Source organism: Ascaphus truei, chromosome 1 (assembly GCF_040206685.1).
Source record: "Ascaphus truei isolate aAscTru1 chromosome 1, aAscTru1.hap1, whole genome shotgun sequence".
NCBI classification, from domain to species: Eukaryota; Metazoa; Chordata; class Amphibia; order Anura; family Ascaphidae; genus Ascaphus; species Ascaphus truei.
This window is the reverse complement of record NC_134483.1, coordinates 349,926,713-349,950,642: the sequence shown is the minus strand read 5'-3', so window position 1 is coordinate 349,950,642 and position 23,930 is coordinate 349,926,713. Positions and strand designations below refer to the sequence as shown.

Genomic DNA, 23,930 nt, shown 5'->3' with positions numbered 1-23,930 from the left:
AGTAGCCTTCCGGCCTGTGTCTTCCGGATATATTTTGAGGAGGCCGTTGAGGGCTTTGGCCCGTCGGGAATACCCCTCCACAAACCTGCGATAGTATCCGCAGAACCCCAGGAACAACCGCAACTCCCCCACGTTGTCAGGTCGGGGCCAATTGACGACGGCTTCTATTTTGGCTGGGTCCGTGGCAATTCCCTCAGCGGACACTGTGTCCTACCTAAGTCACCGATGTCCGGCAGAAACGACATTTATCTAAGGAGAGTTTGAGACCTTCTTGAGCTAATCGGTCGAGTACTTTCAGGAGTCGAGCCTCATGTTCTTCCAGGGTTTTCCCGAAGACTATGATGTCATCCAAATACACGAGGCATTCTCGGGGATTCAAGTCACCTAAAGTCTTCTCCATTAGCCGCTGGAAGGCGGCGGGAGCACCACAGATGCCTTGGGGCATACAGGTGAATTGGTAAAACCCCAGTGGGCAAATGAACGCCATTTTCTCTTGGTCCTCATGACTCATAGGTACTTGGTAGTAGCCGGACCGGAGGTCCAGTACACTGAACCATTTACTTCCATGTAGAGCGTCCAAGATTTGTTCTATGCGGGGGAGATTATACTGATCTGGTACTGTTCGGTTATGGGTCCGGTAGTCTACACATAACCTCACAGTCCCATTCTTCTTTCGCACTACCACTATGGGGGAGGCGTAAGGGCTTCGTGACTCCGTGACGATCCCGGCTTCTTCCATTTCATGGAGGGCCGCTCGTACATCTTCCACATCTCTAGGAGCGAGGCGACGGGAACGTTCCCTGAAAGGCTTGGTATCAGTCATCCGAATGGTGTGTTGGGCATTGCGGCTACACCCCACATCCATTTCCCCTGTAGAGAATACTGATAGTCTTTCTTCCAGCTGCACTCGTAACCGTTCCTTCCAGCTGTCAGACAGCCCGGACGAGCCAAAGTCGAAGTCTAACGGTGATCCGTGAGTTTCCACTCGGGTAGCTTTTACTTGTACGGCCTCATCCACCGAGCTGACGGGGTAAATTCTCCCTATCCTCTGTCCCGTGTCGATGGCCATGGGGAATGGCGAAAGATTCTGTACCATCACATAAATTCGACGGGGAATGGCGGCCGGCCAATCCCGGAATTCCGGTACTAGCCGATATCCTCGGCGGACGTCTTCTTCTGGGGTGCTTTCTAGAGAAAAGAGCTGTTCCTCGCCTACTCGTTCCGCGTAAGCACACCAGGCGGGTACCCTCTGCATCTCTCCGGGTAGGAGTCTGGTCAGACCCCCCCGGCCGCAGAACAACAGTCCGCAGTCCTCCGAGAATGGCGGAGGGGAATCTGGATCCACCTGGACAAGCTGTAGCTGTAGGCTGGAGATGGGCAGTTCCTTAGTTTCGTGTAAGTAGGCCCGGATGACGGCTTGTACAATGTCTGCGTTCGTGCCTAGGATGATCGGATACTTAGGGGGCTCCTTGGGTTCTGGACACACCATGGCTTCCACCTTCATGGGGTGAGACTTCCCAGTGTTGAGCTGTTGTATCTCCAGGGCCACGGCCACGGCCACTATGCCATAATGGGGTAGTCGTCATTGCTTAGGCCTCTTACTTTGATATGCCCTGCCGACTTCAGAGACCGCTTCTGGAGGTGTTGATCATAGAACCCTCGATATATGATGGTTACTTGAGATCCCGTGTCCAGTAGAGCGGAGAAGTAGATTCCATCCACTAGCACCCGGATCAGCGCTACCGGTCCCACGCGGCTTCCCTCATCCTCGGGTTCGTCGCCACTTTGGGTGGGGACAGGGGCTTCTGGGCTGGCCGCATAAACACCGCATATCATGGCCTGCAGCGTGAACTTCTTGGGTGACAGGCTCCGGTGGGGAGACTCCCCCATCCGACAATCGTAGGAGATATGTCCCTTTTTCCCACATTTGTAGCAGGACATATCTCTGGGTGGGGTACGGCGGTCATACGGAGGCGTGGTTCGTCCGGCGTATTTTGGCTTTTCCGGGCCGGGTTTATCCGGCGGATCCTCCTTCTCAGCACTCCCTTTGGGTTTAGTGCTGCTGACGGCTTTAGCCTTCTGTGGGGAGTGAAGCATGAGATGCGTTTCGTGCTCTTTGACTTGCTGTAAGAGTTTGATAAACGAGGGGGGGGGTCCCCGAGTGAGGTTATCGCGAATCATGTTTGCAATAGGGTGAGTAGGACTGGACCCCAGTAGGTATTGTTTGCGGAGGTATTCGTCCATCTGCGAGGCGGTCACATATTTATGATGCAGCAGGGGCCCTAGGGAGATTTGCACACGGTGGATATAGGCAGACAAATCTTCTCCCTCCTTTTGATTTATGGCGTAGTATTTCGCCCACAAGGCCCCATCATCCTCGGTCGCGCTATAGGCCTCGATGAGGAACTCGAGCATCATACAAGCGGTCAGGATACTGTTCTCGGTGAATGCTGATCAAAGTGGACGCCGGGGGTCTCAAGCACTCCATGAGCCGTTGGCGCTTCACTACGTCTGTACAAGACCATTCTTCCATTATTCCCTTAGTGTGCTCCTTCCAAGGATCTATCCCATCCTCTCCTGTGGGCACAGGTAGAGTCCCCAAGAAGGCCTTTAGCTTCCGGTAGCTTTGGGAATGTGTGGCTAGGGTAAGTGCTTCTACTAACAGCGGTAAGCTGCAGGGGGTGGTTAACTGGTCTATCTTGTCATGGAGTTTCTGCAGCATGTCACTACGCACCCCCGCTTCTTCAGATGCGCTAGACCCAGGATAGCTACATTCGGACTGACAGCTACCCGCCTCGCTCGCGGGGTAGTGAGCAAAGGGGAGCGTAGGGTCGTCGTCACCTAGTTCCCCCACATGGGGGTCCCGAAGGGGGTAGACCAAGGGGCTGCCACCGGACGGAGAGTTTGGAAGCGGCAAATATTGAGGGTCTGCAGGCTCGAGGACTACTAGATATCGCCGGCAATGTACTAGCAAGGTGTTCCACTTAGCATCAAAACCCAGTAGTTGTCGTAGGGCCGTTTGCAATGTCTCTAATGGTAGGGCCATGGGTACTTGGGTCACAGCCACTGCGCGGCAGGTGGGCGTGCGCATTTGTCGCGCCCAGTCGCGTATTTCCTGACGTGAGGGAAGGGCCATGTTGGTGGTAATTTTGGCTCAAGGGGCACCCCAGGTCTAAGCTCTCAGCAGCGCTTCCAAATGTAGCCCTGGTTCCTAGCGAACACAGACCACTACCATATGCTGTATAACCTGTAGGCGCACAGGGCCTGAGCCTCTGCCACGGAGAGCCTGGGATACGTTTGATACTTATAACTTGGTGCAGCGCCTCCACCTGCGACAGCTTCCGCCCGAGGGGAAGTGGGTCTTCGCAGGAACTTATGTACATTAATACACACACAGCAAATACCGTTATCAATATGCTTTACTTGCAGCAACCATAAACTTCATCAACAACAGGTGCCCCTCCCTAGAGGAGACACTACTCTCGCGTCCTTCCGAACGCTCACTCTCCCCTTCACCGGGTGATCCCACCCCGTGTCCAGTTCCCTCTTGGAATATGTTCCCCACCCTCACGTGAGACAGTGAATGTATATGTATGTGACTGCGCAGCCACTGTGTCCTGAGTGAATGATGGTACTGTTGGTGCACTTGACGTTTACCTTCCGGGCACTCCAGTACCCGGTTCTGCAATTATCTTCACAAAGGATCGGCGTGGGCGTAGATGACGTCACCGGTAGGTGTCCGGGGCGATCCCACCCAGACACGCTGCCACTTGGTAGCGGGGCCTGATCCCAGACCTCCCACTGACTTATAACTGTCCCGGTAGCGATCGGTTAACAATAAAGGAAGCCGGAACCTGTCTATGGCCAGTCCCTAGTTCAGCTTCACACTACTGGAGCTCAGGGCCTAACTGGGCCAGGGGCATACGGCCTAGGTAGGGGGCGGACTACCTCCCTACACCGGAGCTCCTTCTCCTTCCTTCTACCACTCACTCTGACCCAACGTGCGCGCCACCACTTCCTTTTCCTCCCTACCTCGTACCTGATTGGTCCTCGGGCCCCGTGGGTCTGCTGGGACCCGTAGTCCCCTAACTCCCCGCCTATCCGAGCTCTCCTCCTTCGCGGGCTTTGTCGCCTAGTCTACGCATGCGCAACCTCCTGCCAGACCAGCTCTGCGCCGGCGCCAACCTAACATGACGGCTCCCTCAACGCGGAACCTCCGTTATTGGAGCGTTCCCTAGGTGCAGCATCTCCCACCCCACAACAACAATTGGTGGAAAAGGGATCCTGGCTACACATGTATCTAGGTTGCTATGTTTGTACCCACATCATTTGAACACACACGGCTGTTTTGACTTCCATTGATAATTTTAGATCAAAGATCACACTTGGGAAACATGCTCTATACTGTATGTCACAGCTGGTAAATAACAGGTGGATAGAAGATGCTTCTCAATTTAGTGCTCCTCAGAATGCAGTAGCCCTTTAAGATATTTAACCACTTAAACGTTGTCTGCATTCTCGCTTGGTGTATACTACATTTTATGATTAAGTGTTACTTTGTATATTTGTTCCATACAGTTGACTAAATAATGAGAATGAATGAATAACCTAAAATTATTTGAGGCAAAATAACAAAGCAGCCTCTCATTTGCTGGCGCAATTTTGCAACAGTGAATACAACGCTGAATTTTGTGGTTGCAATAAAGAAATTGCAAACACACGCAACTGCACTGTTCGCCTGTTTTTATAGGGATGTTCTTAATAAGCAAATTACATTTGAGAGACTGGAATAGGTTTGGGGAACCTGTGCGAGACATGTGAATGTACTAGTAAGTTTTTCTTACCCACTATAATCTTCTTGTATGTTTTTTTTTTTAGCCATCTAACAATGCACAATACATTTGTTTCTATTGATGCTTTGAATTCTGTTCCTTTTTTTCTTCAACAGACTACTTTTCATATCACAAAATAAAATACTCAAAACAATTCAGTGATCTGTTTTAAATTATATTTTTTTTACCATAGAAATCATACATGTATGTAGATCTTTATTTCTTTAGTGGCACCCTTGTAAGTAGCGCTTCACAGCAGTAATACATAATGGCTTCAAACACATACACAGTATACCTTAAGAAAAGGAGTCCCTGCTCCCAAGAGCTATAATCCTGTATTTAGACATTGCTCATCAAAACTACAATTTGTTTCAAGAAGAAACAGCAAGCTTCTAATTGGCTCCTCAAATCCTAAACAATACAAGCAGATCGGTCTCAGTATACACAAAGATAAACGGTTGAAAACGACTGTTTGCAGTATGGATACAGTATGGAGATTGTTCTCAAAAGTTAACAAAGTTATATGATTTCTTAAAGCACTATTTTGTGTTATAATTAGATAACACACTACAGTATGTGACAGACTAGTTTCCCTTTATTGCCAAGAGGCTGCACATTTTGTCCTCTCTGCGTTTACCAGACAACGTACGTACTTGTGGGTGGTAACTCTGTCTTGGAAGGAGTCAGCTGGTATCCAGTTGGAGCCTTTGAGAAAAATGGGAACTCCATTAATTTTGATGTAGAAAGTCAGCCCTGGAGAGCCACGGATAGGCTCCTGCACAAGCTCCACAGTACGAAAGTAAACCTGCGAGAACACACAATCAACAAATACCAACATAAACCATTTGCATATACTGTCAGTTTGGCTTAAACAAGAACCGTTGTGCTCCTTTGTTGCTAGAGGTGCCACTGGATTGCAGAGCTCCCTAATCAACTAAGTACAGTAGTTATACTCTAAAGAAGTATTATTGCATAATGCAACACAAACCAAGTTCATAGCCAAAAACAGCAGAGAAGACCTCACCCGATAAAAAAACTATGCTCTTTTCATAATCATTAGTGGAACTTTCCACAAATTCCCAGGTAAGGAACCATTCTGCACAGTGCATGCTCTAGGGCTAAACTTACTTTCTGTACCACTGTACCCAAATCGTACATGGGAGCCACGTAAAAAAAAAAAAATGTAAAAATGGTGTAAGTCTCCTGTCTACATTGTATTATTTATAATGTTTAGGGCATTTTAGGGCGGGACCAGAGAGAGAGATTGTGCTAACAAGTAAGGTCTCATGCCCCCATTTTGTAAATAAGTAAATGTGTTGCATGCAATGATCCCTTATTCAGTGTTTAAGATATTCATAATGCAATGCCTGAATAAAAGAGGGTAATTACACAAAAAACATGATACCATTTTAAAATTATATTTTATTGAAAATGTTGTTAGGGGTAGAGAGTACAGAAATAAAAATGGGTGGGGAAGGTAAGGGGTAAGTGTCGTCCACGTAATGTTTCATATGTAGTAATTAAATCATAGTACAGATACAATTGAGGATACACATTAAATCGTTTAGTTGCCAATAAAAATACCGCTGGTGAGCACATTCACATGTTTCAGACAGGTCTGCAACCCGGTCTTTTGCCATTAATCTTTTAGCACAGTGGTGCTCAACTCCAGTCCTCCTGACCGCCCAACAGCTCAGGTTTAAAGGATTTCCCAAAAACTTGACCTGTTGGGGGGGGGGGGTGGGTCTTGAGGACTGGAGTTGATCACCACTGTCTTAGCAAACAGTGGCTCCACTGCAGCCATGGATTCTGGGAATTGACATGCAGATAAGCACACGGCATGTCACCTTTTACTTCTTGTCCATTTTAACATGGATCTCTATAAGCTTATGCTGCCGTATTACACAGCTTTTCAGCACAGCCCGAGTTAAAGAATTGCACAGCCATTAAAACCTATTCACAGAGAGCTGAATCTACCTTTTGGGTCTCAGTGTGAGGTTGGTAACTGGCTTTGCAATGTGAAACTGCAACTGGCTACAACCAGACCAAAAAAAAATAAAAAAGTTATGGTGTCTCCAACAATGTTCTCTGGACACGAGTCAAAGGTAGAACTTTTTGGCTTCAATGAGAAACGTTATGTTTGGTTTTCGCCAAATGTTGCATTTGAACAGAAGTACCTCATCCCACCTGTCAAGCATGATGGTGTGTGTGTGTGTGTGTGTGTGTGTGTGTGTGTGTGTGTGTGTGTGTGTGTGTGTGTGTGTGTGATGGTTTTGGCCTGCTTTGCTGCCTCAGGAGCTGGATGGCATAGCATCATTGACACAACCATGAATTCTGCATTGTGTCAGAAGATTCTAGAAGAGAATGTCATGCTATGCGTCCATGAGCTGAAACGAAAGTGGGTCATGTAGCAAGACAATGACCCTAAACATACAAGCAGGTCTACAAAAGAATAGCTGCAGAAGAAGAAATTCCGCGCTTTAGAATGGCCTAGTCAAAGTCGGGACCTAAACCCCATTGAAATATTGTGGCAGGATCTGCAGCAAGCTGTCCATGCAAGGAAGCCCTTAAATATCATTGAATTGAAGCAGTCCTGAAGGAGGAATGGGCCAAAAATCCTCAAATCCGATGTGTGAGACAGACCAGCAGTTACAAAAAACACTTAGTTGAAGTCATTGCTGCTCAAGGGGGTGCCAACAGGTACAGAATCTAAAAGTTCACATACTTTTCCACACATGGATATTGAAAGTTGAATCATATGTGAATAAATAAATGTTGAAAAAAGTATCATGTTGTATAATTTGTGTGATCAGGTTATCTTCATTTCTGTAAGATCTAAACATTTTAGGTTTAAAATATGTAAAAATCTCAAAGGGTTCACAAACTCTCGCCACTGTACATACATACATATATTCGTTTATATAAGCTCTGTGACATCACCAAAATGGACACTAGAAAAGATGCATGGGAACCTTTTATGTTTTACTCCTGAAGAAGCTCGTAGAAGATTGAAAAGCATAGGGCGATTGGTGGTCAATGCACAGGAGTTCCCTCGCAGGGGACGGCAAGCAGAAGCCGGGTCAGGAGAGGAGCGATGCGGAGTCCAGAGAACCAAGCATGGTCAGGTAGCAGCAGAAACAAGACAGGCAGGGCACAAGGCCGGAACTGCAAGGTCCAAGGCAGGAATGCAGCAAGGCACCGCGTCATACACAAAGGTTATGCTCAGCAATGAGAGATTGAGCAAGGCAGGTATTTAAGGAACCTCCCTCCAATGGGAAGCCAGGAACAAGAAGGAAGGCTTGGTCGCACAGGTGCGTCCTATTGTGCAGCTTGATTGGTTTTGGGGGCGGAGCTTCATCCTGTGCGCGTCGCCGTCAGGGGGTGGTGCCCCGATCGCGCGCCACTCGCGCACCGCGCATGCCTGTCGCATCAGCGAGAGCAGAGTCTGGAGGCGAGTCCAGAGGAGACTTGTTCCGCGTGCATCACCGACGTCAGAGAACGGTATCTAGGTCATGCGTCGCTCGTGCACCGCGCATGTCCGTCGTCAGAGCGGGGGTGGAGCCTGGGCACAGATCCAGATGGAAGACTGGCCGAACGAGCAGGTCGCACGTCAGAGCAGGGGTAGAGACTAGAGGCGGAACTCGCGGATGTACAGATTGATCATGCGCCGTCTGCGCGCAGCGGGACCGCCATGGCATCGCGTACTCTGAGTGCCTGAAGGAGTGGAATGGGGAGGCGAGTTCCGGCCATCAGGATGGCAAACCCTCACAGGTTGCCAGGAGAAAGCCTCTTCTCTCTAAAAAGAACATGGCAGCACGGCTTAGGTTTGCAAAGTTGCATCTGAACAAACCACAAGACTTCTGGAACAATGTCCTTTGGACAGACGAGACCAAAGTGGAGATGTTTGGCCATAAAAGCACAGCGCAACGTATGGCGAAAACCATCAATAAATACATTTATTTACAAATCACTGGTACCGCAATGGGCACCATATTTGCACCCAGTTATGCAAATTTGTTGATGGGCCTATGGGAGGAGGAAAATATCTGTGCCAACAATAAATTTGGCGCAAATCTGGTGCTCTATAAACGGTACATAGATGACATCATTATTATTTGGTGTGGGGATCACAACACTTTACAATAATTTTTAGAACATATTAATCAAAATTTGTATAATTTAAAATTCACGAGCAAATTTAGTAAACTGGAACTTGAATTTCTGGACCTACTAATCTATATCAAAGATGTTTCTATTTGTACTAAAACCCATCATATACCGGTCAACTGTTTAAATTATATTGAAGCTGAAAGCAACCACTAAAAAAAGTGGTTGGATAACATCCCATTCGGTGAACTAAGGCGTATTAAACGCAACTGTTCAGAAGAAATGGTCTTCGAACAGCAGGCCTCTGTTTTAATAGACACATTCAAAACAAAATCCTATAGTGACAACATTTTAGAGGATGCCTATTCCAAAACTAAAAAATTGAATAGAAAGGAATTACTCAAAGGGGAGAAAAAGGTAAAAGAAAGGATTTTAATATCCGATAAAGATACTGTGGATGTACCATTTATAACCCCTTATCTGCAAAAATAAGACAAGTTTTGAATAAACATTGGCACTTAGTTCTCCGTGACCCTATTCTGCATCCATACCTCCCACCAACACCAAGAGTGGTATCTACTAAATCAGATACACTTAAAAAATTCATTGCACCCAGTTGTTTAAAGTCCAGTATGGAAAATAAATCAAATTCATTTCTGCATGTTAAAGGATTTTTCAAATGTTTGCGCTGTAAAATGCGTAAACTTAATTTACAAGAAACAAAGCAGGTAAAGAAATTTCATTCTACCTAGGCAAATGAGGAATTTGTTATAAACAAGTTTATCAATTATGACTCTGTAAATTCTGTATATCTTATTCAGTGTCCGTGTAACAAGCAATATATAGGCAGGACAACCAGAAAGCTTAACCTTAGATTTGCTGAACACATTGTTAATATTCAAAAGGGTTTTATGCAACATAATCTATCAAGGCACTTCAAAGAGTGCCATGATCAGAACCCAGCGGGTATGAAATGCATTGGTATAGATGTGTTAAAACACAATTGGAGGGGTGGATATTTGGTTAACCAAATTTCCAAATTGGAAACCAAACGGATCCATAAAGTAAAAACTTTGGTTCCAATTGGACATAATTGTGATATTGATTTAGGGGCCTTTCTTGTAAAATAATATAGGTCCCATTTAGAAAGATTATGCCTCCTGATGATTAATGTTGCTACCTCTGTTATTTGTCCTGTTCTTTTCAAGTACCATCTGTTTTCTCTAAACTAATTAATATCTAGTAGAAATAGTTTTTATTCTTAAGAAATAATTAATTAAGATTATATATCTAACTCTCTTTTTTAACTTTTTAGAATGTGTTTAGATTTAATGTTTTAGTTTAATTATTAAAGTGTTTTAAATGTGTATCATACAACTGGTTAAGTATATGGATAATAATAGGTGTTTCCCTTAATTAGCTTGTGTCATAGATATCACCATTGGTAGAAAACCACAGACAGGCGGGGTTTTTCAATTAACAAATAGCAACACAAACTAAAGGTATATAAACTAAAAGGTTCATTTAAGAAATATATACCCCTGATGAAGTCTTCATTAAAGACGAAATACGTAGGGTTAATAGACTGTCACCTACTGTCTATGTGTCCCTTATTGTATGTCCATATACAATAATACAGCTTTGAGAAATTTATCAGCTGGCGTGTGCTTCTTTTCTCATCCATTCCTATGCATACTAAAGAAGGTAGCCGATTCGGTCAAGTGGAGAGTCCTGTGTAAAGTCAGTGTGCAAAACGGCACATACTGAGTATCTGCGCACCTGTCACTGCGCATGGTTGGGAAACAGACCGGAGCAGAGCAGCGAGTCAGAGGAGTACACACCGGCGGGTGATTGGGATAAGCTTCAATCACAGATCACATTCCAGTATGCACTGTTTTAAAGTAAAACCCCTTTTTTGGCTTCAACATCGCCGGAAGAAGAGATCAGTGCATCTCGAAAGCTCGCACAAATAAAAGCATTTAGTTAGCCATAGAACAGTATCGTCTATTAATTTCTGATTATTAAGCTCGGCTAACACGGTACAGATGCTTCTACATCTATCTATACTGTATATTTATCTCTATATATCTATATCTATCCCGCTTTAAACACCCTTACTGAAAGCAATCGGCAATACACCGCCCTGCACTTGCTTTTGAAATGCCTTGCACCCACCCTATGGCACTGCGACTGCATTGCTAGCTTGTGTGAAAAATGCTAGCTTTTTCCAATTCCTGAAAATAAACATGCTGCAACATTAACGAGTATAACTTCAGACAAACACTATAAACATTTTCAGCTAAGAGAAATGTCCCCTGATCTGTATTCACTAGATCCTAAAGTTCACATGACCCCTTGGTGACCAATAGAAGCAAGTGCTATATAGACAACGTTATGACACTTTAGTGTGCAGGCTCTCCTCAGCCAGGCTGCCAATACGAGATTCTCAAGCAGCAGTTTGGAAACAGGCGGGAGAACCATGAAAATACTGCAGCTGAAACGGGACGTTGACCAGAAGCTGCTTTCCTAACAGATGGGCGAACAAGCTACTTTGCTGCACTTTTGTGTGCTATGCACTGCAGATCCCTGGAGTAGAGAAGAGATTGAATTTAATTGCGTATCCGAGTGAAAAAAACTTACAGTAGCATCCTCCAAATACCAAATAGGAAAAAACCAGTGTGCAAAAGGACTCGTTGATTATTGATTATTGCAGTGTTGGACTCCCTGGGATATAAAGGGGCCACAGAGGGAAAACAGATTATTGGGGCCCAGTACAGGACCGTAACGGACGAGAGTTATAATAGTGCCTGCAGTTATGCTTACATACAATGTCATACATGCATTCAATCCCACATACACTAATAGGCACAGATCAGACTGACTCTCCCTGCAGCCGCTGTCACAGACACAATGCTATAGGAGATTTGCCAGCCCAGAGTCCAGCACAGACATTATGGGAGACTTGACCAGTCTGGAGGTTGGGCACACAGAGATTTCCTTATGTACCCAAAGGGCCAGTCCAAGCCTGCACGAGCTGTAATCCAGCAACAATAGGACCCGCACAATTTTTTTTTAATTTTCTCTTGAAACAAAAAGTTTTTACTACCACTATAAATCATGTTCGTTTTCAGGTTTGGTCAATTTACTTCCACCACATGAACAATAAACCAGCAAAACAGCCTACGAAACCTGATAATGTCAGCCATCAGCTTTTCAAAAGGAGTCATGGCAGTCCCGAAAACGTGCAACAACTCTAAATTGTGGCGCACATAGATGCTTTAAAAGGATTATGGAGAAAAAAAATAACTTTTTTTTTTTTTTTTTTTTACCTTGGTTGTGTTTTCAATGAAGTAACCTCCTTCAAATGTAAATTTGGCAGTCAAGTTATATCCAGTTTGATTTCCGTATCCATTTGGCCACCACAGATCTATGGAAATATTCTAGAGGGAAGAAAAAGACAACAAGGAAAATGTAAAGAACTTCGACTACAACTGAATACAGGTTAACAAGTTTATTGTACTGGAGGAGAGCAGAACCCTTTTCAGCATCATTTCCACGATACAGAAGAATACTGGAACATTGAACAGGAAGGAGGTTCCCACTAAGATATGTTGCATATGTGTTCAAAGATGCTCTAATGTGCAAAGCCTCCAGAACAGAAGGTCTACTTTTTTCCTTATCATAAGTAATTTTATGGCACTACATTAATCATTGATTTATGTAAGTGGTACTCACGCTCAGCTCTGCCACAATGTTGGTAGTAATAATGTAATAAGTGGTTAACCCATCACATACTAAAAATTACACAAACCAATGCGTTTCTAGAAAGAAAACCCATGAAGACAGGTTGGTGCATCATTTACCTTAAGCAGGTGGCATGTTAGCAAGAAACTATTTCAAAGTCAGCTACACTAAACCGTAATCACTAATTACCTGTACATATTTAATGCACAGTAGAAACTTCTAGCATATAACATAAATGTAACCATAACTCCATTAACAACTGGAAAAATAACTAGTATGGAATTTCGTGTTGGTGCTAAATTGTCAGAAGCACACACTGCAAATTCAAGAGTGAAGATAAACCAGCTTTCGCAGATAAAATATTTTGATATTTCTTGTTTCAAAAACCAGGCGGGATCATGGAAAGCAACATCTTGTGACATTCAATAAATTATTTTTGAAGTTAGTTAACCAAATGGGCTATGAGATTCCAAGCTGCTGCATGGCAGTATCTTTATACTTCAACCAAGTATTCTACAGGGTGTTCACACAGAGAGGAACAGTACATTTACCTGTACGAGTCCCATGCCTCGTGTAGTGTGGACACAATGTAGAACAGCAAAACAGGTGTTCCTTGTGACTATTGTAAAAACTGAACTGTGGCTTGCCAGCTGAATTAAATTTATTTAAATTAATATGTAAAGCCAATGGTAGGAAAAGGTTACTCCTTTTAAAGGTAATCCAAAGTACTGCAAGACGGACAGGTAACTCCTCCCCATTTAGAAGGTCCTGGCACTGGTTTTCTACTAAGGGAAAGTTTCCCGACATCCGGTAATGGGTATCGGAGTTCGATTAGCATTAACAGCTACTGCCCAGTTATTGAAGTTTTGTGAATACCCCCTAGTAGTGTTTCTGGTACCTTGTGAAGAAATATGAATATGATATACAAGAGGAATACAAAAGGAGGAAAACAGAGTAGTATCTTAATTTACTGTTCATCATAATATCTTTTCAGTATCAACAGCAGCTTTAAAGTGTGTGTGCTTAGCAATAGACACTTCAATACAGCCCAAGTACTCAATCAAGAAAACATTTGTCTTATGATTCAATGTATGCATAATAGCGGTCCAAAAGTCTGGCAAGTACGCTTCACTTCAAGCACTACAATAATACCGGTCATGCACATATTGATTTTGTTAGTGTGTACACACCGCATTAGAGGCTCATATCTATTGTACTTCATGAAATAATGCAGCAGCAATGCTGAAGTTGCACTGACCTGAGAAGTTAATGCACTGCATATGAAATTCATAGTGACGTTCTTTGGAGTCACTAAAGATAGAATTGTGCATGTACTACTGTATATATCCTTCTGATAGAAAGCTACTGGGATATTTCACTAAAGTATGCGATCAGTATGAAAAGAGAAAAGCATGTTAGTATTTTTTTTTTTTTTTTTTTTAAGCAAAATGGCACAGAATCCCTCCCCTCTAATGCAAAGATAGTGTTCAAAGAACCAAAACTCACCTTATCGATTTTAATGATGATCTCAAACACGTGATGCCCAGGATTCCATGTAAGCTTATGTGACTGGTCAATTTTAAGCTGTGGTAGCCTGATGACCACATATCCAGGAACAGGGTTTACAGTGATTACTTCAAAGACAGGCTCGATTTTAATAATCCATTGAGATGTGTTGTTATCTAAATGGGAGACACAGACCAGGTCAAACAAAAGAAGGGTTAAAAATACAATGTAAAGCTCATTGTGGACCCTAAATGGTATGAATGCAAGATATCTTGTCTAGGGTTTTACTGTACATGTAGTTTTTAGTGTGATAATAAAGTCACTCAGGAAATCTAATCACCAAATCTAATATTAATTGTAGGCTTCACAAAATGTTATTGCAATTAGAAATCCAATAGCCCCACCCCACAATATTTAACCCTTTTGCTGATGAGTTGTTCCCACCGGTGTTGCTTAATGAATTACATTTTCTTTCAATAAGCTAATTCATCATTTATTGGAAGTAAGACATAGAAGATGCTTAGGAGGCATTGAGAGGGAGGGAATCTTAGAGACAGAGTGCAGAATGTGAGAAGGGGTGTAGGTGTGCAGAGAGGAGTCAGGTCTGAGCAGAGTGTAGAGAGCAAGTAGGGATATAGCGAGAGATTATAGCTGAGATATAAGGAGGGACTATGTGGGTGTTTTCATCCAGTAATGGCCTGAGCAGTTGTTTCAGACTATATTAAATAAGATGTTTTTGTTTTTTTATAGAAAATCCCTTTTCTTTTTTCCAGACTGAAGAGTTGTACATCTTAAAATTGCATGAGTCAGAAGCTGCATAACTATTTTCTTATTTAACTATAGTGTCTAAATAATGATGTTTTCTGCCAGTAGTTACATATTCAGGTAATGAGCAAATAGCAGAATCCTGCAGTGGGTCCCGCTGAAGTATCAGGCAAAAGCTATCTACCTAGATTGAGAGGGGAAACAAAATAAAAAAATAAAAAATAAATAAAAAACTTAATTTGTGTTGGTATGCCTGGAGGAAATATCACCTTGCAGACATTTACTAATTATGGGGGTATAAACCTGCTTTCAATTCCTATACTTGTGGAAATACAAATATACGTGAGGAATCTTGTGAAAATGCCACATCCTCAAAAATATTATCCATGGAACATTTGATTGCGTAGTTCATTTTTAAAAGAAGCATATGGATCAATTCTGCCCTCTATTAAATCAAGAGTACCATGTTTGTAGGTATGAAATGGTGTCTTTGAACATTTATATGCATGTTCAAAACATAATATCAGGTCACGCTTAGGATGCAAAGATGGAGAGGGGTACTTGACCTCCTAATCTTTTGGTATATCATTTTCTTTATGATCACCTCAAAAGGAAACTACATCGTTACTATTTGATGTGCTGAAGAAGATGGAATGAGTAAGTGCAGGGCAAACGGAGGACGCAGATTACCCTTTATGATGATCAAGAGGACAATCTGGTCTGTAACTGTTTAATTCGCCCATAATATAAATTATCTTTAACTGTGCATGCAATGTCTTGTATATAATGTATACCCTGCTTATTATGTAACTGTATTTGTAAACATGTATTATTTGTCTTAACTCTGTGCCCTGGACATACTTGAAAACGAGAGGTAACTCTCAATGTGTTACTTCCTGGTGAAATATTTTATAAATAAATAAATAAAATAATAAATACATTTGTGGGATGATGGGCTGTAAAGATTTTGGGTCTACAAAAGGCATCTAACCTTGCCTTCACTCAAAGAATAGAAGAGAAACTGGAGGTTGGATGAAAGGAGGAAAACTTTTTTCCCCCTTCTTCAAAAGTACATAACTCACAACATATCCCTCAAAATAATGTTTAACATTTTGAATTCCAATGATTAAGAGGAGCTGGTGGAAGAAACAAAGCCCCCTGGACCCAACATCAATACAATGTGTCTGTAAACATCCTAAGGCCGTGCCTATAGTGCCGCCGGCGACGTCGCCCGTAGCTGTCGCCACAGGCGAAAGTTATGTTTCGCAGGGCGGCGGGGTCGCGGGATTATGTCAATTTGATTTGTTCAAGGGCCGTCATGTGTCGCGACAGCCCTTGAAAAATCAAATTTTGCCGGCTTCCAGTTTCCGCGACGTCGCACGCACTATAAGCGTACGCGGCGGCAGCAATGTATTTGTTTTCGGGCGACGTCGCGTCGCCATAAGCGCGGCCTTAGGCTCATGCAAGTGCAAGACTTAACTGCTGACGTTATCCAATTTAATAATTACGTTTACATAGGGCCACAGAGGGGCAAGGGGAGGACCGCTGCAACAGTGTCCCAGTTATGGTGGAGAAAGAGGCCCAGCCCACCCAATCTGTTACAGCTTGTCCTTTCCCGGGTCACACGAGAGGTTAACCAAGGAAGCCTGTATGTGTGGAAGGCTGTACAGTTCTTACGTTATGCTGGATAGTCCGTGTGTTGGTTTTAACTCTGTTTGCATCAGAGGGGATACTCCTGGCCCTTGGCACTCAGTAACGAAACTTTGATTAGGCCAAATGGTGTTGTGTACTCACATACAGTACTACTTGTACACTCATATTGATACAAAGAGATTTTTAGCTTTAATATACTGACACAAAGAGAGCTATAAAAAGGTATGTTCTAAAGGAGTCGCTCAGTGCTAATGTCACTGGGATTGAAACTGGGTGCACCCTCTTCAAAGACTGTGTCAGCTCTCCTTGTGCGCAAGTCCACTAATATTCCAGTGCCTCCGGCACCAAAAGGAGTTTGTAAGTTCTATGGGGCAGGTCGTGTGCCTGAAAATGTTTATGTACAGCTCGGTGAACACTGTCAGTGCTATAAAAGAAAGTAAATCGTGTTACTTTTTTTTACTTGTTCTTTATTTGAGTTTTCTATGAAAAAAGGTGGGGAGGGGTAAAGAAAATAAAAGGGTAGCATGTTACTCTTTGTTTACGAATTTTATTTTAACATACGTGCAATACCTTTATATTAGCGTAAACTTAAACAGCAGCACTTTAGTACAATACAAAAACCGACAAGCTATATGGTGTTACTTTTTAATGTTGTTGAATCACTTAATTCCAAGTTTTGCAAGTGAAATGTCTCTCCAAATGTAACCTAGGAAATACTTGAAGATAAAATATTCATCGAAATTTTCCTGGTGATCACAATAAAAAATAATAATGACATACTGTAGTTATCTCCTCACTCTCCCTAGTAAAAGATGACAATTTATAGCAACAGTGGTATAATGTTCTACATAGAAACACACAGACCATACATATTTTTTGAAAATCATTTCAAAACATGTCAGTAGTTCAAGAACCAAGTTACTTCCACCTAAAACTTACCAAACATTGGGACGTATGAAATATAGTCCAAGTGGAAAACATTATAAGCCTCAATCCTAATATCTTTCCAGATGCCCTGTGTTGGAAAGGAAGGGCCCCAGTCCCAGCTAAATGAGCACGGCTCCTAAAATAACAGAGGGAGACGGGGGTGAGGGGATAATAACAAAGACGGTGAGATGGAGAGAACAGGAGACTGTATATAGGGAAGGGGAGTGGACATATAATAAAATTGCGTGTTTGTATTCCAGGTCTAGGTATGATGCAAGACAATACTAGCTTTTTTTGCAGGCCCTGACCAGGTATAGTCTGGGGGGAACTCACTCATCCAATTTACCCCACACACCCTATTATTTACCCATCTACCTTGCTTAGGCTGGAAAGCAAAAAACGTATCACCTTTTCACACTGGCAAGGTGTAAGGGCTTTAATGAGTGGTATGCCAAAGGCTACATTTTCATGAAATAATAATATCAGTGTCTCAGTATAAGTAGGAGCTTTCTGAGCTTGTTGTGGCCACAAGCAGTTGCTTAGTTTGCTTATGCCCTAGCTGCAACACCACTTATGGTGCGATACATTTTTTCCCACATGGTTGCAATTCCGACACCTATTTTTAAACAATATTTTAAAAAGTTAGCTTGCAAAACATGGTGAGCTATGATTCCCCCCCCCCCCCCTTGTTACTTCCTTCTGTGTGATGACCCGGTGTGTAAAACCTTACACAGGTAAAGCATTCATCCCTCACCTCCCACATCTCCTGAATTCATGTATATCCATGCCTCCATTTATGGAGAAAAATCGTCGCGGAGTAAGAAATTGAAAAAGGCCAAATGTTCGCTTAAAATCATGGTTACATGGGCTCGGTGGTAAGAACACTGCCTTGTAAATGGGTGAAAACAGTTCACATCACAGTGCCAGCTCTTTGTGCACTAATGCCCTGTACCTCAAATAACATTTAAGTTGTAAACTCTTCAGGGAAGGGATTCATTGCATGCAAACTTTTATATAACAGGCACAACACATGCCGACAATACGGAGAGAAAAAAATGTTAAAAATGTTTAGAAAATGTGTTTTTGTGAACTGAATGAACTGCTTTCAAGCTCTATGGTTAAACACGGTAGAGGGCCTCACCTTTCTGATGAAGTTGACATGGCACTCTCCGTTCTGTACTGCAGGAGGGCATTCTGGGGGAATAATGTATGATGAGTGATTATTGCTTTTCTCTCTTGCCCATTCTACTGGAGACTTAAATCTGACTTCTATGTAGTTGTTCTCTGCAACAGCTTTGGTAATATCTAGTGTCTATATGTGGGTACAAAAAAAATAAAACAGTTTGTTAATACAGTTTTCCTTTTGATCAATTCATTTAAAAATGTATGAACTATGAGTTAATAATCTGCAAGTATAAATATGATCTGAAAAAAAGAAGAGAGCCCCAATTTCTGACGAGAAAATTGTCAGAAAGAAACTGCACAGAGTGAAATTAATATTTTGAATTGTTCTTAACTGGAGCGAAGTTCAGAAGGATAACACATATTTGAATAACTTAATTCCGGTATACTGTATGTACATTGCCAGGGATTTGCAAAAGTAATCAATCAAGGCACCCGATTTTCACATCAAATAGTGAACTTTAGGGAAAATGCTGACTCAAGACTTCACAGTCAAGTACATGACCAGTATGAAAGAGAGCATCTTAACAGGCAAACTGCATCATTATCATCAGGAAGGCTGATCTTCACATTATAAATAAACAGAATTGTGGGATCCTTTCAGGATGATTGTATATGTACATTTACATATTCTAAACAAGTAATTACCAGGAAAACGTGAATTATGCCCAATACAGCTTTATGTGATAAGTCACTTTATTTTTACTGTCCTGTGACAATGGGACCATAAAAGGTTCATCATCATTGAAAAGCAATGCCAGTGAACAAAGGTTATTTTTACACCTTGAGTGTGCTATTCCTCTTTTGTCACATTCGGTTTACTGCTCACAATCCTGAAATGAGCAGAAAGGCAAAGGAAAAAAAATCTTCACATACTTTTTACACAAAAATCGGCACACCTCACATTCTATTGAGATTTTTTTCATGCATTTGCAGTGATGTGTTTGTCACTCAAGTGGTGTATGATGTAACATGATAGTACAGTACTTTTTGCACAATATCAGTTGAAACATTTAAATCATATTGGACATACCAGTATTTCAAACTTTTTACATAGTACGGGTTTAGAATGTTTTATGTATTAATGAGAGAGAGAGAGAGAGAGAGAGAGAGAGAGAGAGAGGAGAGAGAGAGAGAGAGAGAGAGAGAGAGAGAGAGAGAGAGAGAGAGAGAGAGAGAGAGAGAGAGAGAGAGAGAGAGAGAGAGAGAGAGAGAGAGAGAGAGAGAGAAGAAAGAGAGTTGTGGATGGGAGATACATAAGCCCTGCATTTGCAAATTATACCTAGCCCTACTAAAGGGTTAAAGGCCCAGGGAAGGTTTGGCAAATGAAGCCGGTGCCTGGCCTTGATTAACAGAGTGTAAAAAGGCCAGGCTGGATCAGTTCTTCCCTCCCCTCTTATTCCAGCTAAGAGAGCTGGATGCTACAGACAGGCACTGGCCTGCAACAGGTCTGGTTTATGACATGTGTATTATTGTTTGGTAAGTTGGAAAGCCACCCAAAGATAACTAGAGAATTGTTGTCTAGTTAATGCTCAGATAGAGCTAGGATTTCTTTTGATTCTTTTGTTTGTCTTGATTTTATCTGCTGGAGTGACAAAGAAAATAAAGCCTTTAAACCAGAGCTGGATGGACCTGTGACTGTGCTTTACCCTAAAAGACAGTGGGTTTTAAGGTTCCCAGACAAGAACCCTTCAGCCAAAAGGGGTATTTTGCCACAATATATCAATCACAGCCAGCATAACCAGCCTCACATTGATGAGACCCAAAAAGCCTGAAATAGCTGTTTGTGGGTAGGATTTAGTGGCTATGCACTTCTATAACCCAGGCTGTGTAATGCGACAGGCATAAGATTATTGGGGTTGTTCATGTTAAAATGAATATGAAGTAAAAGAGGACACGGTGTGCTCATTTCCCAGCGTTCTTGGCTGCAATGGAAGCATTGTATGTCAAAAGATAATGGTGAAAAGCTGCGTTACAGACTTGTCCGAGACAAATGTGCTCACGAGTGATATTTTTTATTTACGGTACATATCTACATAGTTAAATACAGTACTACTTGTTATGTATATATAAAAAAAAAAAACTATATACACGTTATGCATTGAAACAATTTCTATGCCACTGCAGAGCAATGTGCTGTGTGGCCCTCAACCAGCAGGTGGAAGGTTTAAGGTTTCCCCAGATCTGTGTGCATCTCTGCATAGTTTCTGTATCACTTTAACTCAAGGAAAGGTCCAGCTGAAGTCATTCTCCTGATTGCCCTCTGTCCCCGAGCTATTGGAAATAGTTTTACAGTCGCTTATAAAAGAATTACCCTTATGTACAATAAATGTGGCATTGGTCATATAGGACACAGACATAAGGATTCACTTTTTCCCTTGGGTTCACTTTTTCCCTTGGGTTATCAGTATGGTGCTTCTGAAAAACAGTGAGTGAGTGATGTACATATCTTTTGGTGAATTGGTATCATTGCAATTACTATAAATGTCAGAGACATGCAAATGCACCACAGGTTGTATTTTATTTACTATAAATATCAGTAACTAGGCAGTGTCATATCACACTCATTCTTATATTCTTCTCTGCTTTATCTATCATGAAAGATAACGGGCATTTTTATAAATAAAGTACGAGATATACAAACTTTCTTACAAATTGATTTGTTCATTTTTGTTTAAAGTTCATTATTCTATATAAAACTTGTTTATTATAGCTTTCTGCTTTTTGTTTAAATTCTAAAATAATATATAGGTTTACATCTATAAAAACTAATTCCAACTGCAAAAATGATATTGAGCATCATTATGCTTTAACTCACCATATGACTGGGAACACACTCACGGTACATTAAACTTTTTACTCACATATCTGTTGAACATGTTCATTGTTTTCCCAACAGCAATACCGTTAACAATAATTGTAGATACTGTATCAATTCCTTCGCAAACCAAGGTGACTTTCTGCCAAAGGCTATAAAACATAAATTAATATATTTGTTCAATAACTTGATATAGATTAGCCATCAATGCAATCCAAGCAAACAGAATTTCTTTGCCCTAACTTAAGATCCTCCACATTTTACAGAGAAAATAAGTAACAGCACTATTTAAATAAAAAGGGTCTCAAATACCCCGTAAAATCAAAATGTCCTAAGTTAATACGAGGCTGAAAACAAGCAGCACATGATGATCCCAGAAGTGGTATGAGTCATGAGAAGAAAATGCCAAGGGCACCCCCTAATCCTTTAAAGGATAAAGGGACATGTAAAACATGATTTAAAACGGCCATTTCAGAAACAATATCAGACAAGGATAAAACAAAAAAATTGTGAAAACTATTGTCTAGGGGTCTGAGACCTAGACTGCTTAAGATCATGAATGTTGTGTTTCTCTACTTGTACCTAAACACCATCATTTTGCAGACATTCCACTCCAATGAATACCAACATTAACTTAGAACAAACACTTCACTTATCCTCTAGTTAATGCCTCTTTATACTGTTTACGATCTCAAATCCATCATTATAAGCACTGAAGTCACATAGCAACAGATAAACAAACTGCAATGAAAAAAAGCACTAATCCATGTAACACCTCTATGTAAACCTGAAGTTGGAGCTTTATACAATATGTGTTGCTTTTGTCAGGGGTTCTTTAATCTAAATAGATACACCGGGTACAGGGTGTGATAGGCTGTTCCATACTTTGTCAACAGGGGCTGCCAACAGGTCAGATTATCAAGGTAATACATACCTAGCCTTCAGTATTATTAGAACAATGTTCATTGGTTAATAACATGTTAAACAATTCATGATAACTTGGCCCGCTGGTTGGTGGTCCTTGATGTTTGAGCATGGTCTACCTCAGATATATTGTATAAAGATAAAACTCTCCAGTGTGCATCTTCAAGTCTCACACAGGTTCCCCAAGACCGTCTCAGTCTCTAAAACATCACACAGAACGTATACTGCAGTCATTCGAAATCTGTGGAAGGTTATGAAAAACGTAGTGATGTTTCTCAGGCCTGAGAAACGTTGGGGACACATGGATGCACTTGTGCGTGTTTTCTGTTCTACCTAAATGGAGGAAGCACGGGTGGAGCAAGTGTACTTGTATGAATCTCCTCAGTTCCCTATTGTGACTGTATGTTCAAATTCATACGGTAATGGAGGACTTCATCTTAGGCTAAGGCCCCGCTGCCTCAGACCACACGCCCGCACTGCAGACAGGCGACGCGTGGAGAGGCACTTGACCACTATATGCGGTCTTTAAGGAGCCAGTTTTCAGGGGAGGGGGGGCACGGCCAAAACAGCAGCAGACAGGATTCCAGCCGAAGCAGTCATGCTTTTGCACAGACACACAACCCCCCCCAACCCCCCCCAATCTGCTGCTGCTGCCGCCTCTCCTCCCCGGGAATGAAGAGGAGCTCAGCAGCCGGAGCTGGCCGCAACCTCCCCAGCACGCGCAGCCTGAAACGGGCAACGGAGCTCTAGACAGCTTCCATCCTCCCCCTTACCCCTCCTCCGCCCCTCATTGGCTCCCTGCCGCACCACGTGACGCATCGCCACTTGGGATCACGATCCTCGTGTATCCCCTGCTGGCTGACGCGTCACAGTGCGCAGCGAGCCTTGCAGCGAGGGGGGACTGGGGCTGGCTCAGGAGGAACTCATGTCTGGTAAGGGCCGCGCGCGCCGTCGGAAGCAGCGGGACCCAGGCCTTACTCATTACAATGCTGTAGCACTCGGGCAACGAGAGATTTGCTACGCTGCTCTAACAATGTCAGCAATTCCCATGTGTTGATGGTAACATTGAAAAATATTACCTGTTACTTGAGTTCTTTAATATTCATGTGAATTCCAATGTGAAATTGCTGATATACTATAATTTCTCAAGGCCACTATCCTAATGTTGTACATAAATGAACATTGCAATCGAACATATATTATTTAACATGATACTCTTTGAAATGTATTGACTTAAAAAAGTGGGCATAACATAGTCCACTCCCGGTGTGCTGGAAGAAGTCAAAATTACTCAAGACAGCTAAAGCTTCTTAATTAATTTGGCACTGCAAACAAGCTTATTATTGCAGTATCCTGACAGTATCCTCACCGCTACCACGCACAATGACCCATGAGGATTAATGCCCATAATGTGAGCAAGACAAAAGTGTCACAAAAATGTAAAGCCTTTGCCTTGGACTACGACAAATAGC

The 23,930-nt window shown here is 42.4% G+C and overlaps 1 protein-coding gene across 1 annotated transcript in view; it reads right to left on the bottom strand.

Moving 5' to 3' along the window:
• MANBA (mannosidase beta) overlaps positions 1–23,930 on the bottom strand; it is a 74,472-nt gene that overhangs the window by 28,618 nt on the left and 21,924 nt on the right. The window contains exons 3-8 of the mRNA XM_075609043.1: positions 21,581–21,686; positions 18,676–18,846; positions 17,547–17,670; positions 14,190–14,365; positions 12,269–12,379; positions 5,486–5,637 (exon numbers count right to left, since the gene is read on the bottom strand). Of these exons, the coding sequence (XP_075465158.1) occupies positions 5,486–5,637; positions 12,269–12,379; positions 14,190–14,365; positions 17,547–17,670; positions 18,676–18,846; positions 21,581–21,686 (840 nt within the window). The remainder of the gene's footprint in view (positions 1–5,485; positions 5,638–12,268; positions 12,380–14,189; positions 14,366–17,546; positions 17,671–18,675; positions 18,847–21,580; positions 21,687–23,930) is intronic.